At 38.3% G+C, this 12,486-nt stretch overlaps 1 protein-coding gene across 5 annotated transcripts in view; it reads left to right on the top strand.

Moving 5' to 3' along the window:
* PTCH1 (patched 1) overlaps positions 1-12,486 on the top strand; it is a 78,230-nt gene that overhangs the window by 37,162 nt on the left and 28,582 nt on the right. For all 5 annotated transcript variants that reach the window (XM_019478072.2, XM_006266607.4, XM_014608746.3 and 2 more), the window contains 5 exons: positions 1,529-1,676; positions 2,578-2,709; positions 3,009-3,164; positions 3,786-3,884; positions 5,495-5,620. In XM_019478072.2, the coding sequence (XP_019333617.1) occupies positions 1,529-1,676; positions 2,578-2,709; positions 3,009-3,164; positions 3,786-3,884; positions 5,495-5,620 (661 nt within the window). The remainder of the gene's footprint in view (positions 1-1,528; positions 1,677-2,577; positions 2,710-3,008; positions 3,165-3,785; positions 3,885-5,494; positions 5,621-12,486) is intronic.

Raw genomic sequence — 12,486 nt, 5'->3', positions numbered from 1 at the left:
ACTCTGGAAATTTTCATTGCTGATTTTTTTTTTTTTAATAGACAAAGCAGTTGCCTCCTAAATCTTTGAATGGTGTGTATTTTAAGCCTCAGGGAAACATTGTAATAAGGACAGCATTTAGGCTTGTGCTTAAGCATTTGGTTCTCTTTGAACAAGCACTTAATTTCCTGCTTTAATAGGGATGCACTTAATTTCTAATATGGAGCTGTAATATTTACTTAACATTTCAAGAATATTTAATATGAAACTTTCATTTATTTTGAAACTCAAAAGCTGGGACCCTTTATGGTGTTGCAAAAAAAAAAGTATATTATTTGCAGGGTCACTGCTGCCTGCTACTGACTCTCCAGTAATATGTATATTCCCCAGAAGGGAGGATTTTTTTTTTCCTAGTGATGTTAGCGTTCTGAATTAATATATCATGAAACACTGAACAATGTTGATAACATTCACTTAAAGTAGAAGAACAAGCTTGATAGCATCTGTACTCACTGGACCTTTCATAGGAGTCACAACACTGTTCATCACACTGAACACTCCACTAGCCTTTTTGTTCCTGGTAAAAACAGAAAATTCTACCCTTCTATACCTCGAACAAACTTTAGTTGACCAAATGGAAACTAGGGTATGTTGCAGGTGTTCTAAAAGAAGTTTTTGGAATGTTAGCAGTTCTGTGAGGGGAAAAAACAGCACTATTCCAGAAAAATGTGGGATGTGTAGTCAGTTTAAAATATGTATCATGGAAGTTATAAATTAAATGGATGTATGCATGCATGTAGATGCAATATAAGTAACCTTGTTTAGTTTAAAAAGACATGCAGCTGTCTTAGAAGTTTTGATAAAGGCATTATACTGACACTGAGTATTACTTTTTAATTTTCTTTAAATTTTATAATATTTTTAGAAAGTACTCTAGAGTGTACTTTAAGAATTAGTCAAAAAGAACACCCTCAGTGAAGTGCAAGGTCTTTTCTTGAATAGTTAAGTGTGCTACATACAGTTGCATAATGTCAAACAGAGGGACCAACCATTTATGATGAGTAATGATCTCCTTTGCTTTTTGTCAAGTGTCACGAGTTTACTCTGGCATTTTTCCCCAAGAAAGGAAAAAGCCCAGGAATTCTTGATATGTTATAAAGTATCTCAAAGATGCAAGTGTTTCTCTCTCTTCCCTGTGTTATATATTAGAAAATAGTAAATCAACTATTAATTTAACAATGGTGTTTATAATGGATTTTGTAAGGTTACAGCCTTTGTGTCTTAAACTAATTCAGCTGAAAATAATGGCAACTCTTATTGTCACCAGTGGAATCAGAATCCAGATCTTACTACTGTGTACACTAGTACATTTGTATCAGTTACTAAATAGAGTAATTACACTGTTCAGTTTTAATGTGAACATGTTACTTATAAAAGCAGAAATTCATGCAAATTGCTCCTAGACTTTCACTTAGGGCTTCACGCAATGAAAATCATGTCCTGAAAATGCATATTTCATTCCTCTTCCTTTCTACTCTCTCTATTACAGTGCCCAGGCTTTGCAGACCATGTTTCAGTTAATGACTCCAAAGCAAATGTATGAGCACTTCAAGGGCTATGAGTATGTTTCACACATCAACTGGAATGAGGACAAGGCAGCAGCAATTCTGGAAGCCTGGCAGAGGATGTATGTTGAGGTAAAATGCAAAATCACCTAGAAATCATGCTTTGAAGTCTGTTGCCTTTTGTTATGGATTGAAGTATTCTAAGAAGAAAGAAGCCTACACCAGAACTGTGAATGGGTGTCTCCTTGTTTTAAAGTAACAATGCACTTGCTGCAATGGGACATTTAACAATGCTTTTCTTTCATCTTTCTAATATAAAATTGTTCAGTGGTAAACATATGGATTGCACTAAAATAAGCTGCCTTTTGCATTTTGTTGGTGTCATCTAGAATACTTTTCTGATTTGCTGAGACTGAAAATGAACTGAAGAGCTAGACAGAATTTAACAGCACTTGGTCAGTGTGATTACTCTGAAAAGGTGTCTGGAAAACATTAGCTAGCCATAGAATCTGCTCACAGCTGCAGTCCCATTGGTGAGGTCATGTGACATTATCTGGCCTTTGTTTCCCAGACATTGACCTTTGCTGAGCTGCTTGTGACCTCTAAAATGGACAGCCAATGAAGAAATAGAGGAGTGCCCATAAGAATTTTGTTGTTTTGGATTAGAGGCAAAACTGATACAACAACAAATCAATTGTAGAGTTGCAGGAGAGAAAAGGAGGCAAGCAACAGAACCTTCTTAGATTTCAGTATTAAAACAAACATTTTGAAGCAACTGTAATTGCGGTCCTTTCCCCTGAAAGATAAAGTGTTCTTCCCTAAAGAACACGAGTTCTGGTTTCATCACAAGCAGCCTGCAATGAATAAGTATCAGAAATATTAGGTATTTTTAGTAGAATCAGTGAAATCTCTGGTGTAGGGTGCATGCTTTACTACTAATGCTTAAGAAAGGAGTTGACTTCAAGCATGTGCTGCAGATTGTAATGTGATCCCTTGCCTTTAGTAATGCTTATTTTTAAATTTCTCTTTGCAGGTTGTTCATCAAAGTGTCGCACAAAATTCTACTCAGAAGGTGCTTTCCTTTACAACAACTACTCTGGATGACATCCTAAAATCATTTTCTGACGTCAGTGTTATCAGAGTTGCCAGTGGCTACTTATTAATGGTAAAATAAGTAGAATCTTATATATGTTGTTATCTCTAGTGCTTTGCCTGCTCTTAACAGTACACATGCATTATTGACATCAGCCTCCAGTATGAGCCCTTTTTAGAATGATAAGAATGAAACTGTAAGTTTGCAGTTTGTGCATCTTTGACTCATGAGTATCACCTGTTCACTTATTTAACGTCGTTAATGTGTGTACTCTGTTAAACGTGTGCAAGCCTTGGTATGGTGGGGGGAAACATTAGAATCTGATACATTCTAATGTTTTGCTTTTGTTTTTCTCATTGTTCTGCTTTCAGCTTGCCTATGCCTGTTTAACCATGCTGCGGTGGGACTGTGCCAAGTCCCAGGGTGCCGTGGGGCTGGCAGGAGTCTTGTTGGTTGCACTCTCAGTGGCTGCTGGATTGGGCCTGTGCTCATTGATTGGAATTTCCTTTAATGCTGCCACAACTCAGGTATTAAGATGCCATTATTCTGCTTTTAAGTTAGAAAAGTCTCTTAATAAACACACACATTAGAGACAGTGTATGAAAAAATGAAATAAAACTGCAGAGTTTAATTTTATTCTGTACCTACGCCAGTTACCTCCCTGTGTTTCATGCATCCCACTATGAGAAGCTTTAAAAATAACACTATCCATGGGTAGGAAAGAGAGGCAAATTATTCTTCAAATTATTTCATGCAGGCGGGCTTTGCTACACAGACTTCAGTGCATCTCTCTGGTTGTAGGCATTCAGCAAGATGCAGGATTAAGGGCCAATACATCTAACCCTTATATATGAAAGTATCAGTCTGTTCAAGTTCTGCAAAAAATTTGCTTGAGATCAGATCCTACATCCCTCATCTGCCCGACACTCTTATTGACTTCAGTGGGAGTCTGTTGTGCAGGATCACTTTCTTGGCATGATTTCAGAATGAAAGCTAATAGTTTCACTTTATCCTTTTAGATTTTTACTCTTGCCCTTGGATTTCTGTTTAGAATGTGGTGGAAATGTTGTTTTAATTAGCCACCTAATAGCTGGCAACATGGTAGGTCGTAAGAGTAATATAACAGCCTCCTTGTTTTTCCTCCACAGGTTTTGCCTTTTCTTGCCCTTGGAGTTGGTGTAGATGACGTTTTCCTTCTGGCACATGCATTTAGTGAAACAGGGCAGAATAAGAGAATTCCATTTGAGGTAATGACCAAATAGGGACTTGGGGCAAACAAAGGAAAATGTTTGGTTCAGACATAATGTATATTGTGCCTAAGATTCACGGTCTTGCATTAAGATGAAAACTCTTAGATTAGAAGACTTAGTTTTGTGGGGCAGGAGAAATTCTAGTCTGTCTGTTTGTTCAAGCAGATGTTTATAACAGCCCACATTAGCATGATATCTGAGAGCCCCACACACAAAATATATACATTCATATTTGCTTTGCAATGTAGTAATGGCATTGATTAATTTTCGCTTAGAAGTTTGATATTAAACTGATTTAAGAGTTCGTTCACAAAGATCATTATTCCTCCCTTCTCTATGCACCCAAAACTCCAGGGAAAAGACAATGTAAGTTTTGGACATAAAAGAAGGACAGGGTTGTGGCCTTAAAATGGCAATTTTTTTTGTATCCTTCATTAAGAGTATTACAGTGAAATGAAGAAGTGTCCTCTTCAGAATAAAAAATGTGTTATGTTACATAAAAGAAATTTGAAGTGATGATTTTAAAAAAATATACTTTTTCCTCATTTTTTTCATTGTTTCTTTTTATTTATAAAGAGGTGATAACTGAATAAAAGCATTATGATTGGTAACATATGCTATGAGATCTAAAATCCCCTAATTTTTAAAGCACTTCCACTTCTAGTTCTCAGTCTCAGGTTTCATATCTAAATTACAATCTGTTTGAAAGTAACATGTATTTGCCTGTTTTGCTTTTTATACTAACTGGGCACATCTACAAAACTACATGAGATGCTACATCACTGTAGTGATGAGCTACATTCCCATAGCTCATTGCTACGCAACGTAGCATTGGTGGGCACAAACTGTGATGCTGACACTATTGCACAGTAGCAGCAAGCTACTGTGCAGTAGCATGGGAAAAGACCCATGTAGCATCTGGACTGCGCAGAAATGTCAGTTACTGTGCAGTCATTTAGTACTTGCTTAAGCAAGTACTAAATGACTGTATGGTAATAACTGCACTGTCTGGCATCTGTGTAGATGAATGCATGCCTTCCATGCATTCTTTGTCTGTTGGGTTAGCATACAGGCACTAGAGACTTACTGTCTTGTAGTTTCCTCATGCTTTTAAACCAAAAGCAAACACCTGAGTAGGTTGGGAAATGATCCTTTCTCAATCTTTTTAACAAATTATTAAATTTTGTATGGTCCATGATTTATTTCTACATACTTTTCAACACTTGCAAATGAATAGTTTCACTATCAGGTTCATGCATGATTCTTTGTCTGAAAAGTATTTAAAATTATGCAAAACCTTGTTAATAAAAGATATGTTTGATATCAGCCTCAGTTTAGTTTTGAATTCTGGTGGCATGCTAAGCCTTCTCATATCATTTTCCACCTAGGAGTAGTTAATGGTTTATGTTGAGTCTGCTGTATTTTCAGATTACTGCAAGTATGATATTTTATTTCAGTATGAACTTGAAATAGATTTTTGTTTTCATCTTATAACATCTACGGAAGTGATCACTTGCTGTTATTTTACAGTTCAGTTTTCAGCACCCAGGCCTTAAATACCGAGTGTTGTATAAGTTTTACTATTCAGATACATTTTTGTTTTGCAGGACAGAACAGGTGAATGTTTGAAGCGGACAGGAGCAAGCGTGGCCCTTACATCTATCAGTAATGTTACTGCATTCTTTATGGCTGCCTTAATCCCTATTCCTGCTTTACGGGCATTTTCACTCCAAGTAAGTTTATATCATGTTATGCTAGCTCTAAAGGTTGTGCTTGTCATTGTAGTTTTCTGTATACCACACACCCCCAAATAAGACATGCACTTGATTTTGGAAGGCAGGATGTAGAGAAAAAGATTTTTTCTAGAGTCATGGCCAACTGTGTGACATAGAGTAAATTGTCCTGGAAACAAGAGTGCCCTGGAATAGTAGCATCCCAGGAGACAGTCTGGGGGAGGCAATAGGAACTTCCTGATGATGCCTGACAGTGACAAGGCTAGCTAGCAAGAGCAGTAGTGAGGCTGTTACTTCCTTCACTAGACATAGTTCTTTATAAAATATTCATGTAAATAATAAAGTGTTGTTTCCACATCACAAGCCTCATCAAGATACTACAGATTGCATGCAGCAGCTCACTTGCCCTGAGCTAGTTGAGTTGCTGCTTCAGGAACAAGCTATAGTGCTCTGCCACAGTAGGGGTTTGTGAGAGGGTTACAACTAGACTCTGCCCCTGCTGCTTTCTCAGCCAGAAAAGTAGTATCTGGGGAGCATCTTCCTGCTTCTATTCCAGCAAAGAAAAATCACTTCCCCATTTAACACATGGACCCCAGTTTTGGAGGGTTGATTTTGCTGGGAAAGATGCATGTGGTATGAGAGTAAATACATTATGATAGCGGCTGTCATTGTATCACAGGTGAGGCCTGGTTTTTCCCCATTCCAGTGACCGAGCTTTGCTCCTCTGTCTTCCATGTGTGTGGGGATGATGATAACACCCGCTCTCTTTTCCCTGACTCTGGCTTTCTTGACTGTCTTTAGCACAAAAATAGAAAAGTAAAAAACTAAATAGAAACATAGGTCCAGTGAGATTTGAATGTGCAATGGTCCAGAGCAGCAGGCTGCACCCCAGTTTCTATACTACAGAACTACCTGGAAATATAATTCCTTCATTGAATTTTGTCCTAAATGCCTCTATTACTGAGCATGCATACTTGCAAGTGTCACCAGCAAGATGCATTCCTGCCATGTTAGTATACACTGCCAGTACGTTTTTAATGGAGTATTGGAATAAATATATCAAGAACATCACATGCCAATGACTGTAAGAGGATGAGTGAATTTTATGAATGGAAGTTCCTCGCTCTCCCTTGCTCTCTTTCTCTCATATTTATGTTTGTGATGATATATCTTCAGAAAGACAAAAGTTTAAAGTATACTGAAAGAAGCTGCTTTTAAAAGCAAAGCACTCTTTGAAGAGAACTCCAGGAGGTTCTCCTCTTGACACTGCCCCAGCACACAGGCAATTTATAGCACTGTCTGACCTTGGTAAAGATCAGGGAAACTGTACTTTTTTTAGTAGTCATTTTTCTTCTGCTGTAGCCTGGCTCTCCAATCGTTTTTCATTCTACTTGACCCTTGACCTACTCAGAGGAAGTGAGAGCTGCAATTTTTCTTAATACCTGTGGCAATTATTGTAGCTTTCAGCAGCTCAGACATGCCCACAGAATGATAAGCAGTTAGTGATTGTGGCTGCACAAAGACCAATCAGCAGGAATCATTTTGTTTACCATTTTCTTCTTAGTTGGCAGCTTGATAGTGGCTCCAATGATGATGGTGATGAATATAGTCACTATCAAATTTCCTGTCAAATACTAGAAAGTACAGATGACTGTATTTTGCCTTATACAGGATGTCCTTTTTATGATACAGGCAGTGATCTCAAAAATAAGGGTGCATCTCTGAGTGCTTAGCAACAGTTAATTTCTTGGGAGTGACACAAACCTAAAATCTAGTTTTCACATTTTATGGAAGATCTGACAATGGAGTTCTGTAATATTTTATGGCAAAGATCAATTTCAGTGTACTTTGCTCAGGATTCAGTTGCTCAAGATACACTTTCATAGGAAATCATTGTTAGGAGATATTTTTTTAAATAGCTTGCTTATGAGCTTGTTCATAAGAGGGCTACGTTGCATGAATGATTTGTTATATTGTCTTCTAATCCCTGGTCCAAATTCAAGGATCAGTACCAACAGAAATAGCAGGAAGGGTATTGGGGATCTCCACTGGGAAATGGGAGAGAAATCATCTTCCCCCTCTCATTCACTGCCTATAGAGTGACTACAGAAGGGATTTGTGGAGGCTATTTCAGCCTGGTACATTGACCGTAAAGAAAAGAAATGGAGGATCCAAATGGAGCAAGTTCATGTAGCTCTATTCATGTGTTTTGTGGGGATGACTCCATGCTGAACAGGAGGTGCTCAAGCCGTGAGCACCCATCCTGAAATATATTAGAAATATGCTGGTTCCACTTTTGTGGGGTGTTCACAGAGATTGCAGCCATGTCTGATCTTGTGTATACTTTATATTAGATTTAACATCTTTATGTTCTTTTAGTCTGACCTTAGCATGTTGTCATATGTGCAACACTTTCAAAAAATAAGTTGTGTGACAGTATGTTCCCAATAAGATTTTAGCACACTCAGCACATTTATGTTCACATTATTCAGGACCACAAACATCAGGACATTTTCTCTTGCAAAGCAGTGATCAGTGTAGAATCTGCCTATAGAAACTTCCTTTTGCCTCATTAAATATTTACAAAATGATACTTGAGATGCCTAGACCAGTCTTTTTGTGTGTAGTGGCATGTTTTTTACACCTAAGAGAGGAAGCAAATGTTCAATATATATACAGATGCACCTTATGATTTATGATTTGCTCATATCTGAATGATGTGTGACCACAAATGAAAAAATACTAGAATGACAGCTTTTTGTTAGGAACAGGGACATCTATTGTTTGTTCTGTATAGCTTCACCAGGTGTAATCAAAATCAGGTGATGCATTAATTGCAGCATTCAAAATCAGTTAACCATGTAAGATTCGAATGGGTGGTCTGTATTTACATGTGGATTTCTTTATTTACAATCTTCTTTTTCCCTCTCCCTCTTATTAAACTTTGTTTGAACAAAAGAGCCTTGCTGTCTTTAATGCTTTCCAAATGAAGCTTTGGAAGCATGGAAATACAGCATTTTTTCTTTTCATAGATATTGATTTCTATTCATCTAGATAGAAAACCTTTAGCAGATGGGTTAAAAGGCTTGATTTGACCTTATTTCTCTCTTCATTCACTTTCTACAAGACGTTGCAAGATAACTGTCAAGTTTCCATGGCTTTTGAGGCCCAGTATTTGTAAAATAATCCAGCTGCTGAGGGAGAATAAATGGTTTCCTGACTAGTCACTACAAATGGAAACCCAATTTACAGCCTTGCGTATTAGTGCTTTCTTCCTTCTGAACGTCTGTTGTGTCAGAACTAATGGAGTTCTTCTATACTTCTGAATTGTTCATTTGCTTTTATAAATTCAAATTAAAATGGGATGTGTGCACTCTCTCCCTTTCTCTGTCGCACTCTCTCTCTCTCTCTCACTCGGTCTCAAAAGCTGAACTACTTTTTTTTTTTTTAATCAGACTTACTCTGTAACTTTAACAAATCTTACATGGTAGATTAACCATTGTTAAATTAAGAAATGCAAACTATCTTAAAATGTGTCATTAAAATGAATTAGTGGGTGGGGGGTGAGTATTTTGCTTTACTATGGATTGGTGATCTTTTTGCTTTCATCAATCCCAGGAGAGAGATTTGGAGAAGCTGGATGTCTCATGGGCACGCAGAATTCTTGAAGGTCCTCAGTACCTCACACAATTGGATCCTAAGTTTTCTGATCTGTGCAACCTTTTTAACATTAATTTAGGGTTTTTGGTTATATTTGCTACAAGAACTTCTTTAAAAAATAGCTGTTTGTTTTGTCTATATTGGAGGGGGAAATGATAAAAACTACGAGCTAAATGTCCTTAGTGATAGAATAGCAGTCTTTCAGCCCTTGTCGACTGAGGGCACAACTTCATCAAAATACACAAAGCTTTTGCCACTTTCACAGGGACTGAATTTAACCCTTAAACTCAAGGTGTTTTTGAATGTATGCGTAATGATGGGTGGAACTTAGTCCAATAAGTCATAACAGTAAGCATTTTTCTCAATACAAGAAAGACTAGCTCTTTCCTAAATACAAAAGTATGTTACAATGTGATTATGGTGGTTTTTGCAAGAAAGAATGTAAATTGCAAAACCAATTCATTATCTCTGTCTGCTGAATAGCACTGAAAAGGCTTGCCCCCCTCCTCTTATCCAGCTCCTTAAACTTTCTCTACTCCTGTCATGAGGACTTAACCAGCAAAATTAAAGCCTGAGGGGGCTGGGGGACGGGGCGGGTTCCTAGGCATATATGCTATCAGGAGGGAGTTGCAGATAGGCAGCAGTAAGGTGGAAGTCTGCCTGACATCCCTCCTCATCTGTTCATCACCTCTGGCTATGCAGTACGCCCAGTCTCCTTGGGTGGTCTGCCAGGAATGGCAAATAGCAGCACATACCTTGGGCAGGGCCCCAGCCTTGCTAGCTTCTCCCTCAGTGACTCCAGCACAGACTTCCATTCTTTTATATCAGTTAACAGTTACAGCCGCAGCCACCAGATTTTGAGGCTGTGGATTACTAAAAGATTCAACATTTGAGCTTCAATTAGAGAAAGCACCTACAAGTTTGGCTGCTTAGCCAAATTCTCTAAATGTTTCTGATGCTGTTACTATAGTGAACCCCTTCATCCCACACCCCCAAGGAGGCCCTAACTCCTTTCCCTCTTCCAGACTAATCCCAGAGCCCACTAGCTTTGTTGATTTTTTTTTTTTTTAGGCCTGAGGCCCTCCTTTCTCCCTTCTGACTGCTCCTGTTTGGAAGCCCTTCCCACTCCTGGTGCCTCTTGCAAAATCTCTACTTCATCATGGAGCTGCTGAATAAAGATTTCATTCTGCTCTGAGGCACCATTCCCACACAACACACATTGTTAACTTAAAGTTAAGGTTGTTCATTTCCTATCAGTGTAATCATAACAATTCAAGGGTATAGTCAGTTAAATTCATTCACATGCTTCAGTGCTCAAGCATGACCCTCTTCGGACACCAAACTTTTACAACAATCAGTAACACTGCAGGGATCATCATGCACCTGCCCCTGAAGATGGAGCTCAAATGTTCCTGGCACTGCAGCCCCCATGCACTAAGCCTAGGTCTCATCCTATTCAACCCCCACTCTGCCCAAGTCCCCCGATCTCCCTTGCTTCTTTGGATCCTCCAGAGTCTGACTGATGTACATTAGGTGTTGATTTGGGGATTCAGGGAGGTATGCTGAGCATCATCAGTTCAGTGGACTCTTCTTTGAGGTGTCAAATCAGGACCAATCTATTTCTTCTATTTATCTATTTCATTGTAAGAATTGAAAACCGTCATGCCCCCAAGTTATCCTAGGGAGGGGGGGTGTGTGTGTGTGTGTGTGTGTGTGTGTGTGTGTGTGTGTGTGTGTGTGTGTGTGTGTGTGTGTGTGTGTGAGAGACATGTAGAGTTGTTGGGAACTGAAATTTTTAAGCTATGGGAATCTATTAAAGCATTAGGCTCTTAAGGATTTTTTTATAAAAGGATTGTGTTTGAAATATTTTTAATGGGAAAAATCAACCTGTGACCAAAATAGCATTAGGGTAAAGTCAGTTGTCTTAGAGAGGAGTTGGTATATTAAACATTGAGACTAGATTAACCCATTAGACAGTTGTAATAGGGAGGAAATAAGTTGAAAGACTTTAAGTAAAATTCCCAGTGCAACCGTAATCATAGAGAACTAAGGGTCACCTCTATAATGCCTTGGACAGCAGCATATGCCACTCAATTACATAATAATTGAATTTAGCAGCAATTGAAACCCAAAGATGCTGGAGGAATAGAATGAGGCTGGGGAAGTCTGTAGAAGTATGGGGTGGTGGGGGCTTTAGGTGGAGGGTCTTTAGGGGTGCTGGAAGAAATGGGGACTATACTGGGACCAGGCCTCAAGTGACTTTCCCAACCCTCAAAAATGTTTGGATGAAGGTTGACAGAGGCTCTTACTTTAACAGAACTAATTACTCATGCTTTACAGATACTTCAACTGTGATTGATTTAGCAGAATTAAAAAGAAAACAGTTGTACAAACTAGGCTTAGTAAATACCTCCCCTGCTAAAGCAGCAGTTTGTTTTCCTGACAGATTCAATCCATTCTAGAAAGGATCAAAAGGAAGTCACTTAATTTTGCAGTCCTGGCTATGACCTTACATACCTTTGTGTGTGGGTATTTATAAATCATGGAATGGTCATTGGATCTCTTCCCTGAAAGAGTCAAGTGATGGTTAAATGCTAATTAGCCTTTTAAACACCAGATAAGGTCTGTTTCAATAGTTGCATCTCCAACCATATCAATGGGGGAAAAATCTTAGTTGAACCAGATTAACAATCTCAATATAAACAAGTAAAAGGAGCATCAGTATAAACCACTTTCATGTGCAGTTTATTTACAGCTTTAGAGTTAATATAACTAGATGTTTACATGACTGGTTCTGTCATCCTCACAGAGCTGTAACAATAGCTGGTTCTTCTACAGCGCTTTACAGCTTCAAAGTACTGTTCAGGCACCAATTAACTCATCCCAATAACACCTCACAGAAGTTGATTATTCTGATTTTACAGATGAGATGTACAAAAGAGGTTAAGGCCTATCTTTTCAAAAGCACAGTTTTTGGATTTCTCAGTGATTAGGCTACCAATTGTGTGATACCTGAACTGATTTTCAGAGGTACTGAGCACCAGAATCAACCATAGACTTTATTTGGAGTAGTGGATCTTTAGTCCTTCTAAAAATCAGGCCTAAGGTGTATCAGGGTTAGGCAGCCATAATTCAAGTAACTCAACTAGCAGCAGTTTTTTTTCAATGTTAAACACTCTCCCACATAATTCTGAAGTTATACTCAG

This window comes from Alligator mississippiensis, chromosome 3, assembly GCF_030867095.1.
Source record: "Alligator mississippiensis isolate rAllMis1 chromosome 3, rAllMis1, whole genome shotgun sequence".
Taxonomy (NCBI): domain Eukaryota; kingdom Metazoa; phylum Chordata; order Crocodylia; family Alligatoridae; genus Alligator; species Alligator mississippiensis.
Note: the sequence above shows the minus strand (reverse complement) of the source record. Positions and strands in the feature narration are given on the sequence as shown.